Source organism: Anguilla anguilla, chromosome 3 (assembly GCF_013347855.1).
Source record: "Anguilla anguilla isolate fAngAng1 chromosome 3, fAngAng1.pri, whole genome shotgun sequence".
Classification (NCBI taxonomy): Eukaryota; Metazoa; Chordata; class Actinopteri; order Anguilliformes; family Anguillidae; genus Anguilla; species Anguilla anguilla.
Window position 1 is genome coordinate 26,864,019 of NC_049203.1, and position 25,501 is coordinate 26,889,519.

At 44.4% G+C, this 25,501-nt stretch overlaps 2 protein-coding genes across 9 annotated transcripts in view; one reads left to right on the plus strand and one right to left on the minus strand.

Moving 5' to 3' along the window:
• herc2 (HECT and RLD domain containing E3 ubiquitin protein ligase 2) overlaps positions 1-20,099 on the minus strand; it is a 118,593-nt gene extending 98,494 nt beyond the window's left edge. For 6 of the 7 annotated variants that reach the window (XM_035409773.1, XM_035409779.1, XM_035409774.1 and 3 more), the window contains exons 1-7: positions 19,975-20,099; positions 18,453-18,563; positions 10,149-10,242; positions 9,465-9,596; positions 4,622-4,853; positions 3,030-3,130; positions 291-432 (exon numbers count right to left, since the gene is read on the minus strand). In XM_035409773.1, the coding sequence (XP_035265664.1) occupies positions 291-432; positions 3,030-3,130; positions 4,622-4,853; positions 9,465-9,596; positions 10,149-10,242; positions 18,453-18,563; positions 19,975-20,049 (887 nt within the window). In that variant the 5' untranslated portion in view covers positions 20,050-20,099. The remainder of the gene's footprint in view (positions 1-290; positions 433-3,029; positions 3,131-4,621; positions 4,854-9,464; positions 9,597-10,148; positions 10,243-18,452; positions 18,564-19,974) is intronic. The other variant, XM_035409777.1, reaches the window with a different exon arrangement.
• A 133-nt stretch (positions 20,100-20,232) lies between these two features.
• Positions 20,233-25,454, plus strand: nipa1 (NIPA magnesium transporter 1). 2 transcript variants are annotated; one of them, XM_035409780.1, is made up of 5 exons: positions 20,233-21,165; positions 21,363-21,410; positions 21,999-22,089; positions 22,808-22,968; positions 23,313-24,067. In XM_035409780.1, the coding sequence occupies exons 1-5, from the start codon at positions 21,033-21,035 to the stop codon at positions 23,819-23,821; spliced, it is 942 nt and encodes a 313-aa protein (XP_035265671.1). In that variant the 5' UTR covers positions 20,233-21,032; the 3' UTR covers positions 23,822-24,067. The 2 variants fall into 2 exon arrangements, with proteins under 2 accessions (XP_035265671.1, XP_035265672.1); XM_035409781.1 differs by lacking the exons at positions 20,233-21,165; positions 21,363-21,410 and adding an exon at positions 21,611-21,874 and having other exon boundaries at positions 23,313-25,454.
• The last annotated feature ends 47 nt before the right edge of the window (positions 25,455-25,501 follow it).

Here is a 25,501-nt window from a genome sequence, read left to right on the forward strand (position 1 = left end):
GGAATTTCTTCATACATGCATCACTCATTCAGAGTGTATATTGTGAGAACAGGACCCGTATTTATAAAGAAATTCATAGTAGTAGTAATGTTGATCCCTACCATGAGGATCACTCAGATCCCATATTCTTATAGCACCACAGCTAAACTGATCTAGGGTCAGTTTTGTCTGTTAGCTCACAATGGATGAGGTAAGCACACACACAGGGAAGCCTGATCCCAGATCAGGCCTGGTTCCTGAGAAGCAACGGCCTGGCGCTTATGTCACCTCCAGCCCAGCGAGAGACTCACGTGAGGAACTTTGTGGCTCTCTCCACCACCTCCAGCCATACGGAGGACACGGTTCCCTCGTCGAACAGAGAGGCTTCTGGGAGAGCCCGCAGGGCATCCAGGGATTCCTGCAGGAGCTCGCTGCACAGGTCCGCGTCCTCGCCTATCCCAGGAGACACCGGGGCAGTTTGCACACATCAACAGGGTCCAAAGGGAACAGCAGACTGCAATCAAGGCTAACCAAGAATCTCTCCATTGGTCTTTCTATCTCTCGCTCTGGAGAACAGGCAGTAGGCACATATCAACAGGGTCCAAAGGGAACAGTAGACTGCAACCACGGCTAAACAAGAATTGCTCTCTCTGGCTCTCTCTCTGTTTCTCTGGCTCTCCATCTGTCACTACGGCGCTTCACTGACAGGGCAACCAGAGCAGCGCTGGCAAAGCATACACAAAACACAAATGACATAAGGAAATACGACACATAACACAGTATAACATAACAAGTCCGCCCCTACTCTGCCTCGATATACATTTTTTCAAATTCGACTTTCTTTATCGGTGGGAAAAACATTTGTAGACGCTGCATCCAGCAGTCAACTGAAATATTGACGCGTAACAATATTCACACACATACGGAACATTCCGTTCTCTCTCTGCGTTAGCCACAGCCCTCTCTGATCCATTACGGTGCAGTGCGGCCAGGCTCAGTCAGGCAGAGTCCTCTGTTATTATTTGAACTCTGAGCCGGAATGGCGGATCGTGTTGCAGGGCAGACGCCCGGAGACAGAGCCAGACGCGCTGTTCCCACCCAGCCTCAGAGGACCGCGCTGGGCGATGCGTCGGACTGAGGCTTTATTTTCCCTTTTCCGTGAGAATAAGAGAGCCGGTAAGCTACAGACAATGAGAAGGGACTGCAGGGTTCACACAGAGGACTCCCTTTATAGTTTCTTAAGTGTATGCACGTAAAAATACACCGTGACTGCATTTTTACACGCATTTTCATATTTAAATAAAGATGAGGTAATCTCTGCTCATTTGTACACGCGCACATGTGTATGTGCGTACGTAAGTATGTGTACACATTCATAACCGCAATGTTTTATATACATCAGGGTTTTTCCTGCATTGAAATGTCTCAGGCGGACTGCCTAAATGTTTCCTCAACCCGCCTACAGGAGAAAAAAAAAAAACCAGTAAGAGGATTAGTAATGGCCTGTGAATCTACTAGAACTATTTCATTGTGAATGATACTGCATTTAAAGTTTTTAAAGTTTTTACTGCTTTCATGTATATCTGCAACCTTAGACATGCTAAATTAGCTACAGTAGAATCCGCTTAAAAAAGTCACGTTTTTTAATTTTTGTCGTCCCCAATGCATTGTGGGGGGTCTCTTGAAGATCAGAATTCTACACTCTAAATGTAGCTAAATATAGGGGGACAACACGCAGAGTTGACGGTGACAGTAAAGCTGGGCCAACTGCAGTAGCCGTCACACAGTCACCACCTAAGCCCTATTTTGAGCCAGGAAAAAAAGTCTGTATGTGTATGCATGTGTGTGAGTGTATACGTTAGATATACACATACACAAACAACATTACCTACCTACAGCTGTGTAAATTGAAGCATCGGTTCTCGAGCAAAATACATGACACTAAAGAGGTCACAAAAAGTGCACACTGTTCGCTGCCAAAGACCCGTTTCACAACCCCACCCATCCAGCCCCTTCAGAGGAGAGCTTAGGATGCGGCGGAGCCTTGGGAAGCCTGCATCGCAGCGCAGTGGGGTGGGGTGGGGTGGGGGGGGGGTGGGGGGGTCACGAAAGGGCCCCGTTACGCAACCGCTGTGGGTCTGCAACACCGCTGACCTCGGTGCATTTGGAAACTATTTATGAACAGCAACAGGCCCTGCTGACAGAACGGCACCGTGTCTCCACAGCTCCCCTGAGGTCCACGTGCAGGGGACTCCAATGCACCGTTAGTGCGGGAGGGTGGGGCGGGGGTATCAAAGCGCCGGCCTCTCTCGATCTCTCTATCTCTCACTCTCTCTCTCTCTCTTTCTCAGCCCATTTCGATGCTTTTGATCTGATACTCTTTTTTTTTTCTAGTGTAATGAATTGAACATAACATTTTAATGAAAGGGGCATCTCTCTCTCATCTGGCTCCCACTGCAAAATCGCTTCCTGTTTTTTTCATTTTCTGGCTCCATTCTGACTTTTTGAAAGGGTATCGGAGTTTCCTGGTAACCAAGGATGTGGTTTTAATGGTCATTTGTGTGAAATGGAGGCAGTCTGTTGAATGCAAATACAGTCATGCACATCAAGGATGAAAGCAGTATGTGCAGCGATGTTATGTTTCCAGAGCTTGTGCAGGTGTACATTTACATTCTTCAAAAAGATGTTTCATCTTATTTTTGGTTGAATCTATTTCCTATGGCGCATGCAAAAGGAAACTACCAGCATGATGTAAAAACAGCTAGATCTCAATGCTGTACAGGCTGCTTTGTAGTCACCAGAAGAATACTTATTTACTTTAGCTAGAAACCACCAAATGATCCTGGGGAAACTGAAGACATAGACCAAAACTGAAATATAACAAAACCCCCAGAAAGCCAACTCTCTCTTTAAATCCAGCCACCATTGAAATTATGAAACTAAAGATAAACTGTTTCAGTGTACCCCAGATTCCCCTCTGCGCAAGTTCTGATAGAGGTCAGTAGTGTCATGTGAGCAGTGGAGGATGCTGGGAGATTTGCTTTGCCTACCTGACCTCCACGCCCGTCGCAAGAAGGCGAAGGCAAAGGAGAGGGCCGCCCTGGATCCCACTCTGGCAAGACCCTCCACCCCCTTCCCAGCAGGACGTGGGCTGGAAACACACACACACACAAACGGTTATACATCCTACTCAGGTGCATTTCTAAGCATTTTACAAACATTTTAGTGTCCCACTGCCAAGGAGGTGAAACCTATTGTAACTGCTGAAATTCCTATCACTTATTATTATTTTTCTCCTCTATTTCGGCGAAACATTGGTAACTTCTCATCCATCTTTCCACACCGACTGTACTAAACACACACAACCTTTACTAAAGAAATGGAATGAGTTGGCCATCAGGGGGCACTCTAATCAGGTCTCAAAGTCAAACCCTCAGCCCAGCAATCCCAATCGTGCTACAATTGTCAAATTTAGTACATCAGTGTATCTCCTCGTGTTTGATAGTTTTGCCTCCAGGACGCAAAAGCTCCGTCTATGATCTTTTGCCGCTATTTAGAATTTTTTTAACACCTTCAAAAACATCTTCTCATGAACCGTTAATCCGAATAATTCCAGATTTGGGAATTATTCGTATGAGATCGTTTAATACCGCTGCAACCCTGGTTGTAGTCGTAGCAAAAAATTGCTTGATTTCTGTAACTACTCTGAAGCTTGTTCTGAACAGAATTATCTGTCCATATCGCCAGTACGCATTTCGTTTCACAGAAATTCCAACCATGCGTGTCCTCCATGCTTGCTGTGAGTGTAAAGCTACATGTGTTCTGCTGTGGGGGGCGGCTACGTCACGTGACATTATGCTTTGGGAGTTTTGGTTGTCATACTGTACGTATCGTAAAGACAAATTCATTTAAAATTGTATGACATTCGTCTCAAATGAATATCGGACCACCTCCTGAAGTAGTTTAGGCGATCGGATTTGAATCAGGCCCTAATGGATCTTGGTTGCATTTACACCTGCATTTCTATGTGGATAATCCCCATCCAGATATAATCCCGATGCTCAAGACGTATAATAAGAACAGGTGTAAATGGCCTTAGAAGCCTGCCATATAACCACTTTTTTTGCCCAAAATCACTGCCATATATGGTCTAAAAGGTGAACAACCCCCCCCCCCCGGTCACACTGTTTGAACCACAGTGGGATAACCCATTAACCCGTCACTCTGAACCAAAGCAGGATGCCACGTTAATTGTTTCAATTGCATTATGGTGAAGAATTTTACACCATGACCAACAAGGCCCACCCATTGTGAATAATAATAATTATTATTTACACAATTTTTGATTTTTTGTTATATTATGCATTGGGTGTTTATGGAAACAAGACCGGGTGAAAACCTAGTATATGGCTGGACCGGCCGACCAATGGCGCGACGTCATAACTCGGCCGACCAATGGTGTAACTTCATCACTCACTCAGTCACTCACTCAGTCACAGACATTCGCGTTTGCAGGGCTGGCCCCGCTGTTGCGGTCCAGCCGAAAACTGAGCCCAGATGACGCGTGGTAACGCTCAGACCCTCGGGCCCATGGGAAAACGGCGCGCGGCCGACGAGGGCGGCGGCGCGGAGGGGCGCGCACCTCTTGTTGTCGGCGGCGGGCAGCGGCGGGCCGGGCGGGCTGGCCGGGCTCTTCCAGCGGGACTTGTACTTCTCCTCCATCATGCTGTGGCTGAGCGAGATGAGGTAGCGCTCCAGGATGACCAGCCGCTGCCGGAGGCGCAGGGCCGACAGCGTGCTCTTGGCCGTGTGCGTCGCCAGCTTCTGCTGGTCCTCCACCAGCACCATCAGGCACTCCTTCAGCTCGTTCTCATCTGCACCACACAGTGATGGGGGGGGGGGTTGGTAAACCCAGGGATGGGGATACAGGCATTACATCACATTTATACACTGAATACATTACATTACTTTCAAGCATTACAATGCATTCACAAGGGGCCCAATTACATTCACACGTTACAGTAATTCCTGCTAACAGCCACAAGATGGTTCTATCCCCGTTTGGGGCGGGATGGATCCGGACATGGTTAACACCCACTGATCATTCTGAGAACCTAAGTTCCACGTTTCTGATCTTATGATGACTGCATTGTTCTAACAATACTGGCTCTCTACATCTTGCCAACCAATCATCACCATGCATCAGATTCAGTAATCCCTTAAATTCCCTACTCACTTTGATTCCCCAAGTCATCACCGCAAAAGTCAACAGGGTTCTTGGTCGACCTACTGGTTTAATTAACGGTGAAAGAACGTGAACCAGTATGACCAAGTGAGGTTGCCTTTCTAGTTAAAGCACCATTTCCCAAGAGTACAAACAGGAAAGTGGTAGCTCGTCATGGCAGATTGTGGGAGCGTCAACACTTCATTCAACCACTTTAAAGCCAGAGAACCTCAAACGTTCAAATGAGAAGGGGGTGGTCCATACACAACATGGTCTTCCAGTAGAACTAAATAAACAATGAACAGTCACAGCTAAATTCCAGCACTTCCCTTCCGCTTGACTGACAGCAGAAGCCCCGAGTCACACTAGCCTAAGATACGCTAGCCAAAATAGTAGCCTTTCCTGGGGTACACAACAGCCTTGAGCGAGGGGTTCCCGGATTGTGGGTTACAGGTGGGCTTAAAATGGGCCACTAAATTACACTAAAATAAACTTCCTTTGCGTATCCCATTGGCATTCCCATACAGGAAAACGGTGCGCTAAATTAAAACCTGCAACATGCACTGTGCTGATCACAGTCCACATGTAGCTCTTAAAAACACTGATGCGTGTCAGCAGGAACCTTCAATTACCATAATGCAACATTTTAATAAACGACTCACGGGAGACTAATTTTAAATTTCATATTTTCTTTTGTTGCCATTGGCACAATTTCACTGATGAAGACAATATGGGGAAATGCTACAAATTTCATTCTCGTATTAACTAAAAACTCAGTTCATGATGATCACATCTTCCACGTTTAAGAACATACGGTCACTCACAAAAAAAAAGGATTTGCTTCGCTAATAAATTGGGTCATGGGTTTTTGGGAGAAAAGTTTGGGGGAAAAAAATGGTCGACCCTCATTGACCAGGAATGCTGTGCATGCGTCTTTATCTGATTGGTCAATGTGTGTCAATAAACAAGCAGCTTGCTCGTAATTAATTCCTAACAACTAGGCCTATTGCTCCTTTCAAGACCCTCACAATAAGCGCTTCATAAACCTGCTTCTTTTAAACAGAAGGAAAGAGGAGAGGGTTGATCAAGCTGCTTTAGTTATGATCTCTGCCCTGTTCTTTGGTAGCTGTAAAAAAGCCATAAGGATTACCGCTTGCTTGTCTACTCTGCTATGGTACCCTAAAATTACCATACCAGGAACATTCATCATAACATAACATAACAGAACATCATTCATAAATCAAATTTGTATTTTATCTTCCCAATCTGCACAAGTACCTTCATACAGCATTTGTGTCACATCTGATTGATTGCTTGTCAATCATTTTAAGGTTTTTTTGCATCTACATAATGGGAAAGGCACTCCCTTCCACACAAGATGTTATTGATTGGTTGAACACATGTAATGAACCTGGCAGCAGAGCGTGGAAACCAGACCTTGGATCGACAGCATTTCGGATGAGCTGGCAGTTCCCAAATTAACCCTTACAGAAACTAAATACATTTTCAAAAATTAAATAAAATTATCAAGATGCGCGACACTTCATGATATAAGGGCAAATAAATAAATTACTGCCACTTTCAGAAATGAATTGAAAGAATATTTTTAAAAATACATCGCAGTGTAATATATTTTCGCAATATTTTCCCAAAAGTACACATATTCAAAATATAGCCTACTGTTGAATATTATATTTCATTTTAATATATTACTGTATATTCCATTTTCATAAGGTTTTTTAAAAATACAACACTGTGAAATATATTTATCTGTATTATTTTCCAAAAAGTGCACTGATCTACAATATACTGTTGAAAACTATAAAAATATTTTATTACAATATTTTTCCGGCTGGAAAACGTGCAGGTGGCACTGCTCAGAAGCCAGACTGATCTCCCTCTGAACTCCCCTCCTGGGTCCCTGTCACGAGGCCCCGCCCACAACAGCTGCTTATCTCCAGCAGCGACGCCCAAGTTCATCTGTAAACAGGCCGCCAGGGACAGGGACAAACACCGCAGGGGGGAGGACAAACTGGGCCCCCCACGGTCAGTTTGTACAGTAACTGGAGCCGCCCCTGGGCCTCGCGCAGGGAGACGGCGGGAAACGCAGCGAGCGGCGGGAGAGAATCAGAGCCGACAGGGGCCCGGGCAGGAGCGCACAAGAGGTCGCCGCCCCATCTCCTGCTGTCAATCAAAATGCGCCGTCGCTGACGCTCCACAGGCGTCAATGAGCCAGCGAAACGACGGCGGTGGAGACCATCCCGTCCCCACCTGTGACACCGGCTTGGCACTGACATTGGGGTGGGCAAAAAGAAAACATTTTTTAAATATTTGGAACCACAAACATAGCTGACATTCGCACAGTTCGCTATAACAGTGCGGATCACAGAAGGCTTTATTTGATCATAAAACATGTGCGGATTAATTAGCATTTGCATAAATGAGGAGCGCTCTTCAAACGGCTAACGGGGAGCTGAGAGAAATCCACGTCTGCCTCGCCGACTGGGTCGCCAGGCAACCGCCATAAACAACGCAATCTACTCTTGCTTACCAACTAGCAAGCAAGGAGCCAAATTTAAAACATTACCCAAACATCGCTGCTAACCCTAGCCAAAGGTGTCATGAATGCTTAAGGGGAAATACGAGATTGCCATTCCAGAATGCAGACACGACATCAATTAAACACAAGTAAACACAAAAACTGCTTAGCACGTGACCAGGCCCAGGACCGAGTTTCTCTGCCCTGTATGACTGCCAAAAAATACAGTCGGTGGCAATCTTTAGCAGTTTTTGAACACGGTCAGCAAAGCAAGACATGACAACAGGCCTTAAATTTCTTGGCACTGACTATACCCTGCCCTCCAATGTAACTGCTGAAGGGTCTTCTGACCCTTTGCCCCCCCCCCCCCCCCCCCCCCCCCCCCCCCGGCCATAATGTGCCTGTATCTAGGCCTGTCACAGATCCAGTTATTCGGAAGGGTTTTGACACTAAATTCACTGCATCTGTGTCATGTTATTGATGTCTGTTCTCATAGAAGTAAAATATATACGCAAAAAAACTATGGGAGCTTGGGAAGAGGGAAACCGAAAGGCCGCAAACACTCTCATGATAAAGGTTAAAAGACAGGAGCATCATATTGGCAAGTCACATTTCTGGTACAGAGGACAAGCACCCGTACATCTATAATTTACCGACCAAAGCCAATGACAGGTCACCAGGAGCACAAATGCCAATTTACATGCATGTTTTGCATTAAACAAGAGTGAATAATAAAAGAGTTCTTCCCAACGACATCCTCCTGAGTAATTCATTCTACTTTAAGGAATGCTGGATGTTTGTATTATCATATCATAGTGATAATAATTATTTTCCATTTTTCATCACATTTTTACTTCAATGCCTCAATTTGGAATGGCAAAAACCCCCACCCTCCTTCAACCAAATTCATGGAAACAATCCACCGCATTTTAAACGGAAGCGAAACGTGAGCCGTCAAAAGCAGAAACACAGACAGACTGTAGGGCAGCGCAGGTTAAATTCCAGCATCGGCGAGACGCACCGTGGCCTAGCAGCCCTACGCATAGCCTGCACGCAGAAACCCCCCCCCTCAGCCTAGCAGGCCCCTTCTGCTCCTCAAATACACGCTGCCGACCCCCAGCACGCTGCTCCTGACTGAGCAGCCTCGTAAAGCCCGGAGACTGCTGAAACCCCACAGGGTTATATTTAGCCAGTGTTTTGCTCAGGAGAGGGCTAGCCGGCGCTCAGAGACATAGCAGGGGTGGGGTTTCTGGGGCTCGAAAATAAATATAATAAATGTACGTGGAAGATGATTTAGTGGGAAACTAGAACAGTAATCCTTTACTCCCTTCCCCTTACTTAGCAGTAGCCAAGCCTATTTAGCTTTCCCCGAAAATTATGTCACTGGGTGAAGTGCCGAAAGACTCCCGAGAACAGGTCTGAACAATTTCACAGACAGGATTTCAGTTAGTAAGCGCTCGTTTAACAGCTGGCAAAAACGGGGGGGCACGCTTCGAAGAGGGGCAAAAGAGACACATACAGATCAACTTCAAATGCTGTTCAGTGTCCAGTGAAGCAGAGGGACGATGCTACAATCTCCAACGTGGTTTCTGTTATAATGGCTAGTGGCATCAGCACCCACCAAACCATGGCCCGGAACATTCCGCACAAACAAAACCAATGTTACAATTTTAAACAAAGAAACGGAAAAAAACAGCAGTGAAAAAATTCCGGCTGACCCACCTGGCTGCCGCCCCCAGTCCCACGTCTCGATGATGGAGTGGTGGACGGACGTGGACGCCTCCTCCTCCTCCTTCTTCTCTTTGTCGTTAGACTCATCCTTCTTTTGACCACCAAAGCAATCGGCGCAGTCCTCTGCATGGGCCAAAAGAGCAGAGGTGCGTCCTGAGAGATCAGCACGTTTCAGGGGGCGCCCAAAGACCACATCACCCCACCCCCCACCCACCCCAATGGGCTATGTCAATACTAATCTTCAAAAACACCATGACAATTTAGCACATTTATTACTTCCTGCTACGGGACCATTTCATAAGAGCTAAACTACAAACACAGCATAAAATGCACAGACAATTTTCTTCATACAGAAATTCTGTCTGTACACCTAACTTTCCTCCAAGATGACATTTAGCATTTGCGATTGTAACGGCTACCCGTTCAATTCACAAGTGTTGTTCACAATTCACAAGTGTTGGCAGCGTCATGACACCCTTGACCAAGGTAATTACTTAATCAGATTTGCTTCAGAAAAATTACAATCCATTAAACATTCACAGACGAGTGTGCCAGCTATGTAAATACACTTCAGCAACAACGCTGAGGCTAAATAAATATTGATGCTAAATAAACAAAGTGAGGCCTGGACTTGAACCAGAGTCCTCGCACTCGAGCAGCGTATTGGAGCCTTACCTGGGTGAGCAGATTCCTCTCCGTTACAGGTGATCTCTTCATCCTTCACCATCTCATTCCACATCTCACTCAGGCCCTCCGGAGAGAAGGCGCGCTGCAAGAGAATGACATCAGACACCAAGGCCGTCAATCGCTCCACGTTCACCCAGTAAGACCCGCCTCCATTCATCGCACAACAGAGAACCCTGCCAACTCAAAGTCTGAGAAAACTTACAGAAACGTTCGCCACACACCTTCACGCACATAAAATCTGTCCTCCACGGGAATGTCTTGCCGGTTCTGTCCCGGGGAGTCACCAGATGATTGCGACAACTCCGATTAAATTCTAAGAAAACCCTCAGGGTCGCCCATCTGGACAGACACCAGCAACTGACGGACTGACCGGAAAAAAATCTTGTAAAAATTGTCTCTGAAAATGGAAGGGGCCGCCTGGGATGGCCCGGATCGATTTTGCGCAGTTGTAACCTGTGGCTCTAAAACGGATGGGGTTCCGATTCTAACACCCACATTAAAACATGTGCCTTCAACAGCAGGGCGGGGGAACGGGCCGCGAGCTGGAGTCTGTGTGCGAGCAGCCTACCCAGCGGGCCCCTGTCGGAGCCCGCGACAGGAATGAAATGCTGCTCTCCTGGTGCCAAACAGAACAATGGCTCAGGTTCACCTGCTATTTCCAGCACATGCGAGCTGATCCAAGCCCCCGCTAAAAGGAAGGACATCTGCCAATACGTACCCTTACAGGCACGGCAGCCGGATAAAATTAACCGCAGCCTTTCAGCCCGCTCCAATTTAAATCCTCGCAGATCCACATCTAAAGTTTAGCGCTGGAATTGTCCTGCAGACTTCCTGAAAAGGTGAACCCACCCTGACGGGTGGTAAAGAAATGACCCTGAACAAATTCACATCTGTTTCTTCAAATGCTGTCTGAGTCACGGATATTTTAAGCAGGTAGCCTATCTCTTTGAGCCGAAAAAGGCATCCTGTTCGAAACATTGAACTCATCTGATCGGCGCGACAGGCTAAAATGAAAACACAGGTATGTTGTGTCACAGGGGTCGTCACTGGTTCTAATGCATAAGAAGCATTTGTAGTTATCCCAGGTTTTTGTGGGGGGGGCTGCTGCTGTAGAGCATATCGTGACAAATGTTTTGTCAAACCACACTATGTGAATACATTGCGATTTATTTTCGTCGGCTGATAATGTTTTTATTTTCAACAATTTATATTTCAAACACAATATAATGACACATTTTAAATGCATGAGCAAAATGTGTAATACAGGAGAATTTTAAAGGTTTAACAAAGTGTACAAATAATTATCATTCACAATTACACAACAGATAAAATTAGGTGACATCTAATGCTTCAATAACTTCAAATTGATGATGTTCTACACAGAAGTGTAACCAACTCGTGTGCTTCGCGTCTGCTACCGGTTCCGTTGCGTGATAAGTAGATTTTAAGTTTTTACTTGTATTGCGTGCAGTAGGGTTTTACGCGGTTGTCGAATCAGCTGTTTGGCGTTATAGAATAGCTTGTATTTGAGGTCACGTGCGTCGGTTAGGAATTTTATTGATTTATTGTTTTTAATTGTGTCATTAGTTTCAGGTGCATTTGCACAATAATAGGGCTTTTAGAGCGACGCATAGCGTCGCTCCGTCACATTTTATGCGCTCCCTCCCCATCCCAGTATGCTCTCTCCCCTTCCGAACCCGCTTCCAGCGTCGCGGGCCCCCACGACAGAGAAACCCATCCAACCTCCGCGACCTGCAACCAGCTACCAGCCAGAATGCCACCCTCGCTGGGGGACTCTGGAACTGCCAGTCGGCAACCCGAAAAGCCGACTTCATCTCCGCCTACGCTTCCCACCTGTCTCTCCAGTTCCTGGCCCTCACAGAGACCTGGATCAGCCCTGACAACTCTTCTACCCCAACCGCGCTATCCTCCTCATTCTCATTCTCTCACACACCCCGGCCATCAGGCCGTGGTGGTGGCACAGGTTTACTTCTCTCCCGCTCCTGGAATTTCTCTGTTCTCCACTCTCACCTCTCTCTGTCCAGTTTTGAACACCACTCTGTACATGTGACTCACCCATCTAACCTGTTTATTTCTGTCATCTACCGCCCCCCAGGCCCCCTGGGAAATTTTCTGGAAGAGCTTGACATCCTGCTCAGCTCCTTCCCTGAGAATGGTGCCCCCCTCATCCTCCTCGGAGACTTCAATATTCACCTTGAAGCCTCCCAGTCTGCAGCCTTCCTTCCACTACTCCACTCCTTCGACCTCTCCCTCCAGCACTCTCCCCCAACCCACAAGGCTGGCAACCTCCTCGACCTCGTATTTTTGAGGAACACCACCTGCACTGGCCTAAACGTCACCCCTCTCCATACCTCTGATCATCATTTTGTTTCCTTCTCACTCCCCCTTCCCTCCCACCCACACCCCTTCTCTCCACCCAGCCCTACTGTCTCTGTCCGCCGTAACCTGTGCGCCCTTTCTCCCTCCTCTCTTGCCCCTTGTGTCACTGCCTCCCTCCCCCCTCTTGATGTCTTCTCTGCCCTTCCCTCTGACTCGGCCTCTGACACCCTGCTATCATCACTCTCCACTGCCATTAATACCCTCTGTCCTCTTGTCTCCAGGCCCACACGCCCATCTCCTCCATGCCCGTGGCTGACTGACGTTCTGCGATCTTCCAGGACTGCCCTGCGTGCAGCAGAGCGGAACTGGAAGAAGTCTAGAATGCCAACGGACCTCTCTGCCTACCAGTCCCTACTGAACTCCTTCTCCTCAGCAGTTGCCACTGCCAAGGCAACATACTACCACTCTAAAATACACAAATCTATTGCTAACCCCAGGCAACTGTTTTCAATTTTCTCCTCTCTCCTCAGTAAACCCTCACCTCCAACTCAGACCTCCCTTACTGCTGAAGACTTCGCAGCCTTCTTCGAAGCAAAGGTCACACTCATCCGCAGCTCCCTTGACCCTCCCGACTCCCCACCCTTCCCTCCCCCCATCCCCTCTATGACCCTCCCCACATTCTCCACCTTCTCCCCACTCTCTCTCCCTGATGTCTCCCAACTCTTGCTCTCCCACCGTCCCACCACCTGTGCCCTTGATCCCCTCCCCTCTACCCTCCTCCAGCTGATCTCACCAGAGATCATCCCCTTCATCGCCCACCTGATTAACTCCTCCCTGACTTCTGGCACCTTCCCGTCATCTTTCAAAAGAGCCCACATCACCCCCATTCTGAAGAAACCAACACTGGACCCCTGCCTCACCCAGAACTACAGACCGGTATCCCTTCTTCCATTCCTATCTAAAACTCTCGAACGTGCTGCGTCCAACCAACTTTCCTCTTTTCTTTCTAAACATAACCTCCAAGACCCTCAGCAGTCTGGTTTCAGACCCGGTCACTCGACGGAGACTGCCCTGCTCTCCGTCACTGAGTCTCTCCACGCAGCACACGCAGCATCTCGTTCATCTGTCCTAATTCTTCTTGACCTCTCAGCTGCCTTCGACACCGTTGACCATCCTACACTTCTGTCTTCCCTGACAGAATTGGGAATTTGCGGACCAGCCCTCAACTGGATTGCGTCCTATCTCTCCGGCCGCTCCTTCCAGGTTGCCTGGGCCGGTGCAGTATCAGCTCCTCGTCCCCTCACAACTGGGGTCCCTCAGGGCTCTGTCCTTGGTCCCCTCCTCTTTTCTCTGTATACTAGGTCCCTTGGCCCTGTTATTGCCGCCCATGGCATGTCATATCATCTCTATGCAGATGATATTCAACTTTTCTACTCTTTCTCTCCCACAGACACTCAGGTCTCCGATCGCATATCCGCCTGCCTGAGTGACAACCAGAGCTGGATGACCAAACACCAGCTCAAGCTCAACACAAACAAAACGGAACTTCTCCATATTCCTTCTCTTACCTCTCCCACTTCTCATCTGCCCATTTCTTTAGGAGACACTCCCCTACACCCTTCGCAGAGTGCCCGAAATCTTGGAGTTGTGCTGGACAACAGGCTGGCACTCTCTGAGAATATCGCGGCAACCACCCGGTCGTGCAGGTTCATCCTGTACAATATCCGCAGAATAAGACCACTCCTCACCAATTATTCCACACAGCTCCTGGTCCAGGCCATGATACTGTCACGTCTGGACTACTGCAACTCCCTCCTGGCTGGCCTCCCAGCATCAGCCACCAGACCCCTTCAGCTCATCCAGAATGCAGCAGCACGTCTGGTTTACAACCTCCCTCGTGACTCCCACGTCACTCCCCTCCTCATCTCCCTCCACTGGCTACCAGTGCAAGCTCGCATCCGGTTTAAGACACTGGTGCTTGCTTTCCAAGCAGTCAAGGGGTCAGCTCCTGGTTATCTGCAGAAGATGATCAGACCCTACAAGCCGGCCAGATCGCTCCGATCGGCTACTACAGGGCGGCTGATTCCTCCCCCAACACGAGCAGCAACAAGGTCTCGACTCTTTGCAGTTCTGGCCCCACGATGGTGGAACGATCTTCCAGTGGAGGTCAGAACAGCAGAGTGTCTGAGCACCTTCAAACGGAAACTCAAGACGCACCTCTTCTCTGTGTACCTCTCTCCTCTTCCCTAAACCCCCTCCCATAACTATTAAAAAAAAAAAAAAAAAAAAAAAAATTTTTGGTTCAGACTATCTTGTTTCTCCTTAATGTATGCTACCATAGTAAAGGCTTTTTATCTGCATTTTGTTCAATGGACTTAAGTGGACTTGATCCTGAGTTTGGTTACACTGTTGTAAGTCGCTCTGGATAAGAGCGTCAGCTAAATGCCTATAATGTAATGTAATGTACACGGAATACTGAATCACCAGGCCATACCAAAGCAGGTCTCCTTTTTCTAACCTTTGGATTAAAGTTACAGTATTATTTTATTGTGTCTATGGAGTCTTTAATGAAATATCTGCAAGTAGACAACATTTGCTATTTTTAAAAAATATATATAGACACACAGAGAACATGAACAGCCTGTTTATAGTTTGTCTCTTTCTTACCACCAACATTAAAAGAGCTACTTCACCACCTATACAATGACAAATCATTCCAGTGCACCTTTGTACAAATTATCTTTATGGGGAAAACAGATACAATCAGAGCTTTTATTGACAGATAACTGCTGTATAACGGTCCAAAGCATTGACAGACTAGGTCTTGTCAAACTGACAAAGTGAATACTGTTGTTGAACCAGACTTGAGAATTAAATATCACAAATCGAATTGTTCTACCTTGCTTGCACAAATTCATAACAGCCTTAAAAGCAGAAAAATGCAGAGTGATTATCTGTTTGTAACTGAACATCATTACAAACAGCACAGCATAAATAAAACGAGGTAATGAATATTGATTGACAGGCTGGGAACAAGGCTTTCCAAGATTCTGGTTTCAAATGTCAATATAACAGGGCAAATTGAACATGACACTTGAAATTCTAAACCAAGGAGCAATAAGGCAAGACGAGCTTTCACCAGTCCGACCTCATTGAGAAGTCTAATTTTGGCTCCCAGCACATCTCAGAATCCTTGAGCAATACTAGGTCAATTGCCTTTGAAAGCAAACACACGCGCACGTGATATATGCACTCCAAAAAAACAGCTGACTTGAGAAGCTGCGAGCCACTAGCCACGTGCGGGAATTTAAGAACTTAGTTTTTCTACTGCCCCAGAGAGGACCTCACAGAATCCGAGCTTGTGTGGGACGGGAGGATCAGAGCCGAGCGGACCTGCTCGATGCGGACGGTGGCGGTGGCGAACTACACGGAGCCAGCGTGAGGCACAGACATCAATGCGCTCAACTCGTCGGAAAAGCTTACATCCGCGTGACGTGATATCGATTCTACCGTGACAGAAGCCACACGTTTGCGTCGGGACAGTTGTACTTTTACGCATTTTCAGTGGATGAACATTTTGCAGCTAGGTTCGTTCACCTGCCTAAGCATATGCATGCAATTCAGTCAACTCTTCTTAGTGTGGCGAATGCGAAAAATCTGCAGGGTTCAAGTACACAAACGAATCTGTTCTTCGTTAGTACTTGACTTCTCAACAAAGGCATTGTAGGATAACCGAGAAATGCACTAACAAACAAGATGATAGCTTCTAGCTCTGCCGCGACTTTGGTCTAATTCATATAAACAGCGAAACTCGATTTTCTCTCAGAAACTGAAATTAATATATTTAGGCTCACCAAACAATGCGCTGCATTGCACTCAAGTGCAGCGCAATTCATTGGACAAAAGGGCACCTACAGTCCATGTTACTATATTCAAAGTCACATCTTTTCATCCGTTTCAAATTTCATTAACCTGTACTTAAATGAAGCTACACTGCCCAAGACAACTTGGCCCAAACTGCCCGAGACTGATCAGTCCTGGGGGAAAACAGTGGGAATGGAAGGCCTAATTAAAATAGCATGTCACTCCTTACCTTAATTTCATAAAGCAGTGAAGCACTGGACCAAACCAAGCCGATGCCCCTAGGTTAAAACTCATGCACAACTGAGTTTTTCACCAGAACCATAAATGTCAAATAAAAACGTAGGCAAAACAAAAACTTCAAAAGGTAAGAAACATTATAAATTCCATCAGACAAAATACATTTGTCAACTAGTATAAAATTTCAATACTGAGCTTTGGTTATTGCTGTGGCAGGATACAAAAATGATAGAATTGCACTTCCTTTGATCAACAAAATTACATCATCCCTCTGATAGCTAACAGACTGCTCCTGGACTAGGGCACTGTCCAAATAGCCTACTTTGAGTAGCATCCTCCCTCCCTTCTTCATTTCACTGGTCTGAGGCCACTGATTGACCTGGTACAGGTTTCTGCCATATTGCTTTCACTTATTCATGCTCTGTGGATCAGGTGAAGGAAAAAAGGGTGCAACATGTTTTTGGAGACAACCTCAGTGACCAGGAGAATGCTCCATACCACACATCAGACTTCTGACTGTCCTACAAGAATGAATGGTGACAACTCTCTCAGGCAAGCTGAATCGCAACCTGACTGGTGCACCAGACCAAGCATATTGTCCCTCACATCTGTCTGAGATAATCAAATCTTCTGTATGAGACTGGGATCATAGAATCAAGCATAATACAATTCAGTTTAAACAGCAGAACACATTGTCCTGCAATTTCAATGCACATCATTTCTGGCCATTCATACACAATGCAGGTCTTCTGGAGTCACAAAAAACACAAGCAGGTGTTTTAAATGATCACTGCTGAATTATTCAACTTGCTGTTTCAATTTTCCCCAGGACTGCTTACAAATGCGCATCAACCTCACACTCACGCAAGAAAAAGTAGCCAAAGATTTTTTGTAGTTAAAAATAGCTATGTATGTACTCTTGCTTAATTACCAGGAATACATGTCCTCAAATGACAAGAACTTCTGTTGAAAAACATGTTCTGGTGTTAGCTGTACACAGTCACACAAAACTATGATCTCCTGCAGCTATTTTTCATATGGAACAAAACAAGTACACTGCAATAATCTATTAGCAAATGTCACAACAATTTGATTTGACCAACCACTGAAAGGTTAGGCCTACAGTAATTTTTTTATTTTTTATTTTATTTAACCTTTCATTAGATGATTTACGCAGTAATAAACTACTGTTCATGGAGGAGCCAAATACTTGCATAATCCAAGGCTATGTCTGTGTTATTCCTTCATATAACACTTTCATGAACCCAAAAACACTATCATTGTCTCACGTAATTGAACCAATCATCCCCAGTGGCATGTGAAACCTGATTTGTTCAAACAAGTCAGTGATTGACAGACAACCATAGCTCCACCCAATCCAGGCTTCATGAACCCTCAACACTCACATATCACTACCAACAACTAATAAAGATCATCAAAAGGCCATCACATGCAACAGCTAAAGCCTCCAGTGCAGCGGTGCAAAACCTAGTCAAAATAACATTTTATACGCTAATATCAAACAAACATTTCACTCGAGATGGCCTGAAGAAGCACATCCATCAGCCGAAACTACTCGCTACACCAATTTAGTCAAAGGAGGAGGTTGCTGTGTGTCCGAGCTGGAAGGAGGTTCCTCTCTAATCGTCACACCAAACACTCCTAGAAGATGATTACCTAAAGACCAGAGACTACTGCCCTGTCAATGAGGTCAGTCAGACTAAGACAATGTTGCATCCAAAGGCCTAAAACAGTGTGACCTGTGGCAGGACTGACGGGTCAGTAAACTGGCATGCTGTGACAGTGTTGCAGGCAGCGAAGGGAAAAACAGGACTGACAGAATCTATTTACCTGTAAATCTATCTTCAGCCACTTGTTGTGAAACCTCAGCTGAGCATCCAAGGAGAAGGACGGGGAAGGCATCTTTCCGTCTGTTCTCCTGGCTGCAAATTGCAGCCTGTACTGCACAAGACAAAATGAGACAAAATGACACAGCATATCAACTCAAATGATGAATGAAATGCTTTGTTCCTAATGTGTGTGCTGTGGTTTCTGAGTGATTGAGGACAGATAAAGCAGTTTACGCAGGTAGTTAGCAAGCAACTTGGTTTTCAAATACAGTTGTGATGATATACTTAAAACAAGCATAATAATAATATGGAATATATTTATGACATATGGGTTTTCCGCATATATACATATACTTACATAAACATACACGTTACTTGCATACATACACATACTGATATTATTTTATCTATTAATTTTTGGAAAAATCTGTCCGAGACACAGAACGTGTAAAGTACTTCTTTGTTATACATCCACGTACGTTAGCTAGCCATCACACTTCTCGAACTCATATATGCACTGAATTCTTATAACTATCACTCACAATGATACCACTGGGAACTGGACGAAATTAAATATAAACAAAATGCATTACAATAAAGACAAATAGCTCCACAGTCTTCACATCGGGCCGTTTGCTAGCAATGTCAGCGTTACATGATTTACATTCCATGGAGAAAGCAGAAATAAATAAATATTATTACACAAGGGTGGTTCCTCAACAGCTTGCTTAGCATCAAATTAAGTTTTTGCTGAATTATTTGTTCTTGGATTTAATTTTAATATATTGTCACGCACGGGTATGTAGCTATAAAACAATGTACTGTCATATTTCGGTATTAATTCACTTTGAAAATGTCCGCTTGTAGCAGCAGTGCAATATCCGACGAGTCGACATGCCCACCAATCCTTACTATAACAATATCGGTAGCTATAACATTTAGCAAGCACACTTCTTTGTCTATCTACTAAATGTCATTCCTTAACGTTCTTTTTCGAAAATTCATAGTTTGCTTCGTTATCGACAATCTAGGGAATTTGCCGTCTAATTTAGCAAGCCATCCTCAACAAGATGTCGCTTATGCCACTTCCATACCTAGGCTAACGTTAGCTAGCCATCAACCAATGCCGAACGTCATGGTCAGACACAGTTGTCAAGCAAAATAAATTAATAATCGCAGACAGGGGTGTTGCCTTTTGTGCTCAGCTAATTAACACGACTCATCTGACTGAAAGCAAGGATAATGTGGTTTTGTATCACGATAGTTTCAACACTGTCGCTAACTGCACCTAGCTACCGAGAAGCTGCCTCAAGCTTGTTGGGTGCCTTTGCTAGTAGTTGCTCTGCCCCTGTGTTGTTGATACTGCCTTGGTGCAGTTTGCTTGGCTTGGTAGCCAGCTAGCAAGAACATCCCAATTTATGGCCAAGCCATTTGAATCTTTCGTAGATATTTCAGTGCGACCGCACCTTTAATCTTAAGCGTTGTCTATTAAGTGATTGCATTTAAAACAATGTTACGCTTACCTGTTGTCTTTGTCTTATCCTATTTCTCTCTTCAGTCCAGTTACAGTCCCTAGCTTTGCTGCATTCTAATGTCATCCATGTTGGACCATAATTGACAGGAGCGATAGCCAAGGGACTAAGGAAGGAATACGAGTGACGTCAAATCGAGTTTTAAATGGGCGGGACGATAAGGCTCTTGATAAAGATAGGTAGACATAACACGAGGTGGGAGTATTCTAGCTCATATGATATAGTTGCAGAATGCGTGAGGTGTGGAAAGGTTCTGTGAAATATAGTTTAGTGAAAATTACTAATGTCATTCATCCCGTAATTTACTTGGACAGTCGTAGGAAACCTTATGCACCTGTTTCTTGGTATATTTATAACTTGGTGTATTTCGATATTAATATACTAGACAGATTTTACACCGACTTTATTGGAAAAATGTAAAGTAATGTATGGCTTGCACGTGCAGTAAGGTCATATATCCCTAGCATTAGGACATTACTAATAGTAATAATAAAAAGTAATTAAATATTACCGACTTAGTTTGTTTTAAGGGACGACATTTTTGCACCAAACGCGTTCACACGTTGTGTTTGTCTCACGACAAAATATGAAAGGCTGAGTGACGAACAACACCCTTTATCAGTCTGGTGATACCTGGCTATACCAGACGCCTCAAAGCACAACACGTTTTGAGAAAAACCCTTGTTTTCCAAATATTTGCTATGTATATTTAACAATACTTGTTAACAAAACACTCGACGAAATTGACGGAAAACTGCAATTATCCCATCTATCGGCTACTGGTTTTCTGTAACTTAAACTGTCGAAAGAGGGCGCACGTATGAAAACAGCAGCTATTTCAGTCTAACTTCCGGTTAAAAACCAGGCTAGCTGCTAACAGTATTTCAGAAAATGTTGTAATTTAACCATGACTTGGATTGTTTAGATATGTGTAAAATTCTGTTCTACTTTTAAACTGGTAGGAGACCATTCATTGCACATTTATTTTGCTATATGCACTTTTTTAAGTTAGCTAACTGCCCAATGCTAGCTTGCAAGCTTCTATTAAAATGAGTGTAAAATCAGTTGAAACTTCATCCCAATCTGTGGCTGCTGGAGTCGCAATAGCCGTGGTGTCCAGTTTTATCAATGGATCTACGTTTGTACTACAGAAAAAGGGAATTTTACGTGCCCGAAAACGAGGTATGGTTGGTTATGAGTATAAGTCAAGAATTTAATAACGCGTAGGAAGTTGGCAAGTGTAGTGGCTTGTCCCTATCATGTTCAAGTTTTAATGTGGCCGTTTATGGGAAGCAAATTCTTAATGGTGTATGTTGCTTTTTGAGCTGTACTTTTTGGGAGTGTTGTGCCGCATACTTAATACTGTTGTGCATTTCCAGGTGATTCCTATTTATTAGACGGGGTGTGGTGGAGCGGGACGTTCTCTAGTGAGTACTACGCCCTCCTGTGGCGGCTGCTGATTGTTCTTAGACACTCATCCCAAAGCCGCAATGTCACGAATGGCTATGCATGCACACTATAAAGAATAAAACGACCCATGTTCAATTATCAGGACATTTAATCAGACAGGTCAGGTAATGCTTTCATTTACTGTAATTTGCCATTGAGAAATCATTCCGTAGAAAGAGGTTACATTTGTAATTGTGATTCGCTAATAGACTGGCAGATGAAATTAGTTGGGTTCTAATCGCTGAAAGAGTGGACACCTGGTCGCTGAAAATAAACCTTCTGTGGAAAATTCTCAGTTTAAACAAAAAAAGAAAAGAAAATGACAAGCCAAATCTGCATTGTGTTAAATTACAGTGAAAGAAAATACGTCAGTAGAACGGAAACACGTGTTTCCAACAGCCGTGATCTAAAGATTGGTTGTAACAATAAGCCAGCATACACAGTGAGTCTCTCAGAGTTTAGGAATCACTGCTGCATACTTTGTTTAGTTATATCTGAACTTAATAGTGTTTGTTGAAGATCACCTTATGCTGAAGTTATAAGTCCCCTGTTGTCCTTCCAAACAGTGATCTTGGGTCAAATAGGAAATTTCTTGGCATACAATGTGGCCCCTGCTGTGGTGGTTGCACCCCTAGGAGCCCTAGGTGTTCTGTTTGGGTAAGTGAAATCATTTTTTTGTTTAAATCTGCTGACATTTACAATACTGTAAGTATTACTGTATATGGTCACATTAAACCTCCCTCTAAAAAATAAAATTAGTATCTTGCAATAAAGATAGCAGTGTGCAAGTCACTATTGCTGTCTTTAAAATGTTAACACCAGAACAGTTGGGAAAACGCTTATTTATTAGGCTTTTAATGTACCAAGTGAATTACTAGCCAAGGAGCAAATGAGGCTATCTGCACTGCTACCTATGAGCTGGAGATGCGTTTAGAGACCAACCTGTCTTCCTCAGGCAGCATCTCTTTCAAATTTTAAAATCTAGGAAGTTTATCTCAAATTGGTCATATTGCAAAATTGATTTTTTATTTTCACTAGTTTTATTTAAAGAAGCAAGAGCAGTTGATCTTCTCAGATCGACCAAAACAAAAATTACATTTCCTATGTGGCTACTCCACCTGGTGATCTTTTCACGTGTATCTTACAGTCAGAGCTGAGAAATGTGTGAACTGTAATGTATTGATGTACTTTTGTTTCACAGACCATTTGGGATCAGGGACTAAATCCCTGTGTAAGGTCTGTAACAAGCAAGTAAGAAGCTGTTTGTGTTGCTGAGTAACAGAGATCCCATTGAAGCCTGGTGGCTCAATGCACCTGCTTCTGTGCTTGTCACTTGCATTGTCCACATAACTACAATGCCTGCTTTGTGGTGCAGGGCTCTGTTGGCTTCTCATATTCTCCAGGAGCATCTGAATATCTTGGGGAAGCTTGGTTGTATGCTGTGCTGTACAGGTTCAGTTATGCTTGTCATTCACGCTCCAAAGTCTGAAAATGTGACCACAAGAGCTGAACTGGAGGACAGGCTAGGAGATCCAGGTACCATGACTCATTCCTACAGCTCAGTAATCCCATTTTGCAAATAGGTTTTATTAACTTTGTCTCCTCCTTCCTGTATTGCATGCCTTTGCATTATATTGCACGTCCCATTACAAATGAAACCCAAGTTACTACAGTTTGATATTCAGAAGTGAATGGGGAGACCCTTCCTCTTCAAAAATGTGTTTCTTGTGGTGCCAACAAACTGTTTTTTTAGCTTTTCCAACTGAATTTTTAAATCGAAATGTTAATAAATCGAGCGATTCACAAGTGAGGGCAAATTTTCCTTTTATTGTCTTTTCAAAATGTAAAATTGGCAAACTGTCGACGGTCTCATTCCGCAGTGCTTTTGGCCTACATCTCTGTGGTTGTGCTGCTGTTGATTGTGCTGATCGTGTGGCTGGCCCCAGTCTACGGGTCGTCAAACATCATGGTGTATGTGGCCATCTGCTCGCTGCTGGGAAGTTTCACCGTGCCCAGCAGTAAGGGGCTGGGCATGGTAGCCCCTGAGGCCTTCGCTGGAGGTCCTGACAATGCGGGAGCTCTCTGTCTCTTCCTGGGCCTCTTGGGAACGCTGGCCGTCAGCATCCTCATTCAGTTCACATTCATCAACAAAGCCCTGGAGAGCTTCAGCTCCAACATATTTGAGGCCATTTACTACGTGACTTTCTCCTCCACTGTCATCCTGTCCTCGGCCGTCGTCTTGAGGGAGTGGAGAGGCGTGGGCTTGGTGGACTGCCTGGGCGTGCTCTGCGGCCTCGCCACCGTGTCGGCAGGCGTTTTCTTGCTTCGTGTCTCCCAAGAGGCCTCTCTCACCTGGAAGCAGGTTAAAGTGCCGGCAAAAGAGGACTAACTTGTTTTCAGAATTTCTCCGGAAGCCACTGAGGAGGACTATAAACTATTAATTCGTTAATTTACCTGTCTCAATTTCAATAATGTTTGCTTATTAAATTAATAGGTATAATATATGTAAATATGTGATGAGTATGGAGTGAAATTAAAAAATTAATTAAAAATATCAAGATTATTAAAATATTAAACTATGACACAACTGCAAGTGTAAATGGAGAAATAAGAGTACAATTTCTTACTTCCTTCACATCATCATGTTCTTTGTGTATGTCATGCTTTGATGACGTATGTGCTTATTCCTTATTCTGTGTATATTGCATCCTAGTTTATGTCCATGAAAGCTGACAAAAGTTAGGTGTCCAGAAGTTAGTTGTTTAGCTTTTACACATCCAACCAAAACAGGCATATACATCCAACAACACACGTGTTTCTTTGGCTGAATGTGGCAGAACTACATTTTACAGCAAGAAAATCTTGTTCTCCTGCAATTTGAAGGAAAGTGTCATATACCAAGAAGGCCAATAGATAAAGATGTTCTTTCATGCTGAAGCCTGAATCGCTTGTCATGCTCCAGTTAATGCTGCTAGTTCACTTTGTAGAATTCTTCAGCTATAGTTTAGATTGAATAGTGAGGACGAGGAAATAAGTAAAGAATATGTGAATAATAATAATATATGTAATTGAAAATTGAAAGCCAGGCAAACAATATTCCGCTGGCTGATACAAAAATATTGTAATCCTTTTCTATTACACTGTCAGGTTTGAGCAAAAAATGAAAAAACACCTGGATCAGGTGTCTGTACAATCTTCGTAATTTGCCTGGCAAAACATGCCTTCAGTGGGTAGCACAGTCAATTAAGGTGTGAGCACAGCCTATATGGTGAGTGGTCTACAGCCTATATCACGTGCCTGGGATGGGTGGGTCTCTATTGGACAGCTAAGGAACACTGGCAACTGAGCAGCTCATCATATGCCCACAGGTTGCTTCTCATGCAGACTGCGCAAACTCCTATAGTACACAATGTGGCTTGTTGTACATTCACTCATTGGCTCTCGTGTCAAGAGAAGTGCACGTGCTTCAGCTGAGCTGTTTTTGTGCTGTGCAGCTAAAGCACGTGCAGATGTCACCTGAGAGCCAATGAAAAGCCCCACCCGAACAAAACGCACAAAGACACAACCTTGCCCAAATCTCAGGGTATTTGTGGGATTGTGAATAAAATGTACAACAGTGTTTTAGTGTAATTATTATTGTACTTCCAATGTTATTTTTTCTATAAATAAAAATAAATCCTATACTAAAATGGTAAGCAGATCTTCCAGGACATTTGTTAGTTGTAAGTCAGTGTGGGCATTTTAAGGCAGAAGTTTACAAATTGTATGCCATGGTGGACTTAAAGCACAAGTAAATATACAAATGAACCTGAGACATCATTTATGTTATTAATTCACATAAAGGTCTGTGGCAAAGCATGGCTATTACATTTAACACAGAAAAAACATGTCATTGTAGTGCGTTATAGAGGAGGCATGTTATAAGAATGTCATTGATAAGAAATTATGGCACTGGCTGTACTATAACACTGGTTTATTATCTGAAATTTAAATAAATAAAATTCAGGTAATGGAGTACTGAATATGGCTTTTGTTGTTATTTGTGATTTGCTTATTTAGCTGGCATCTC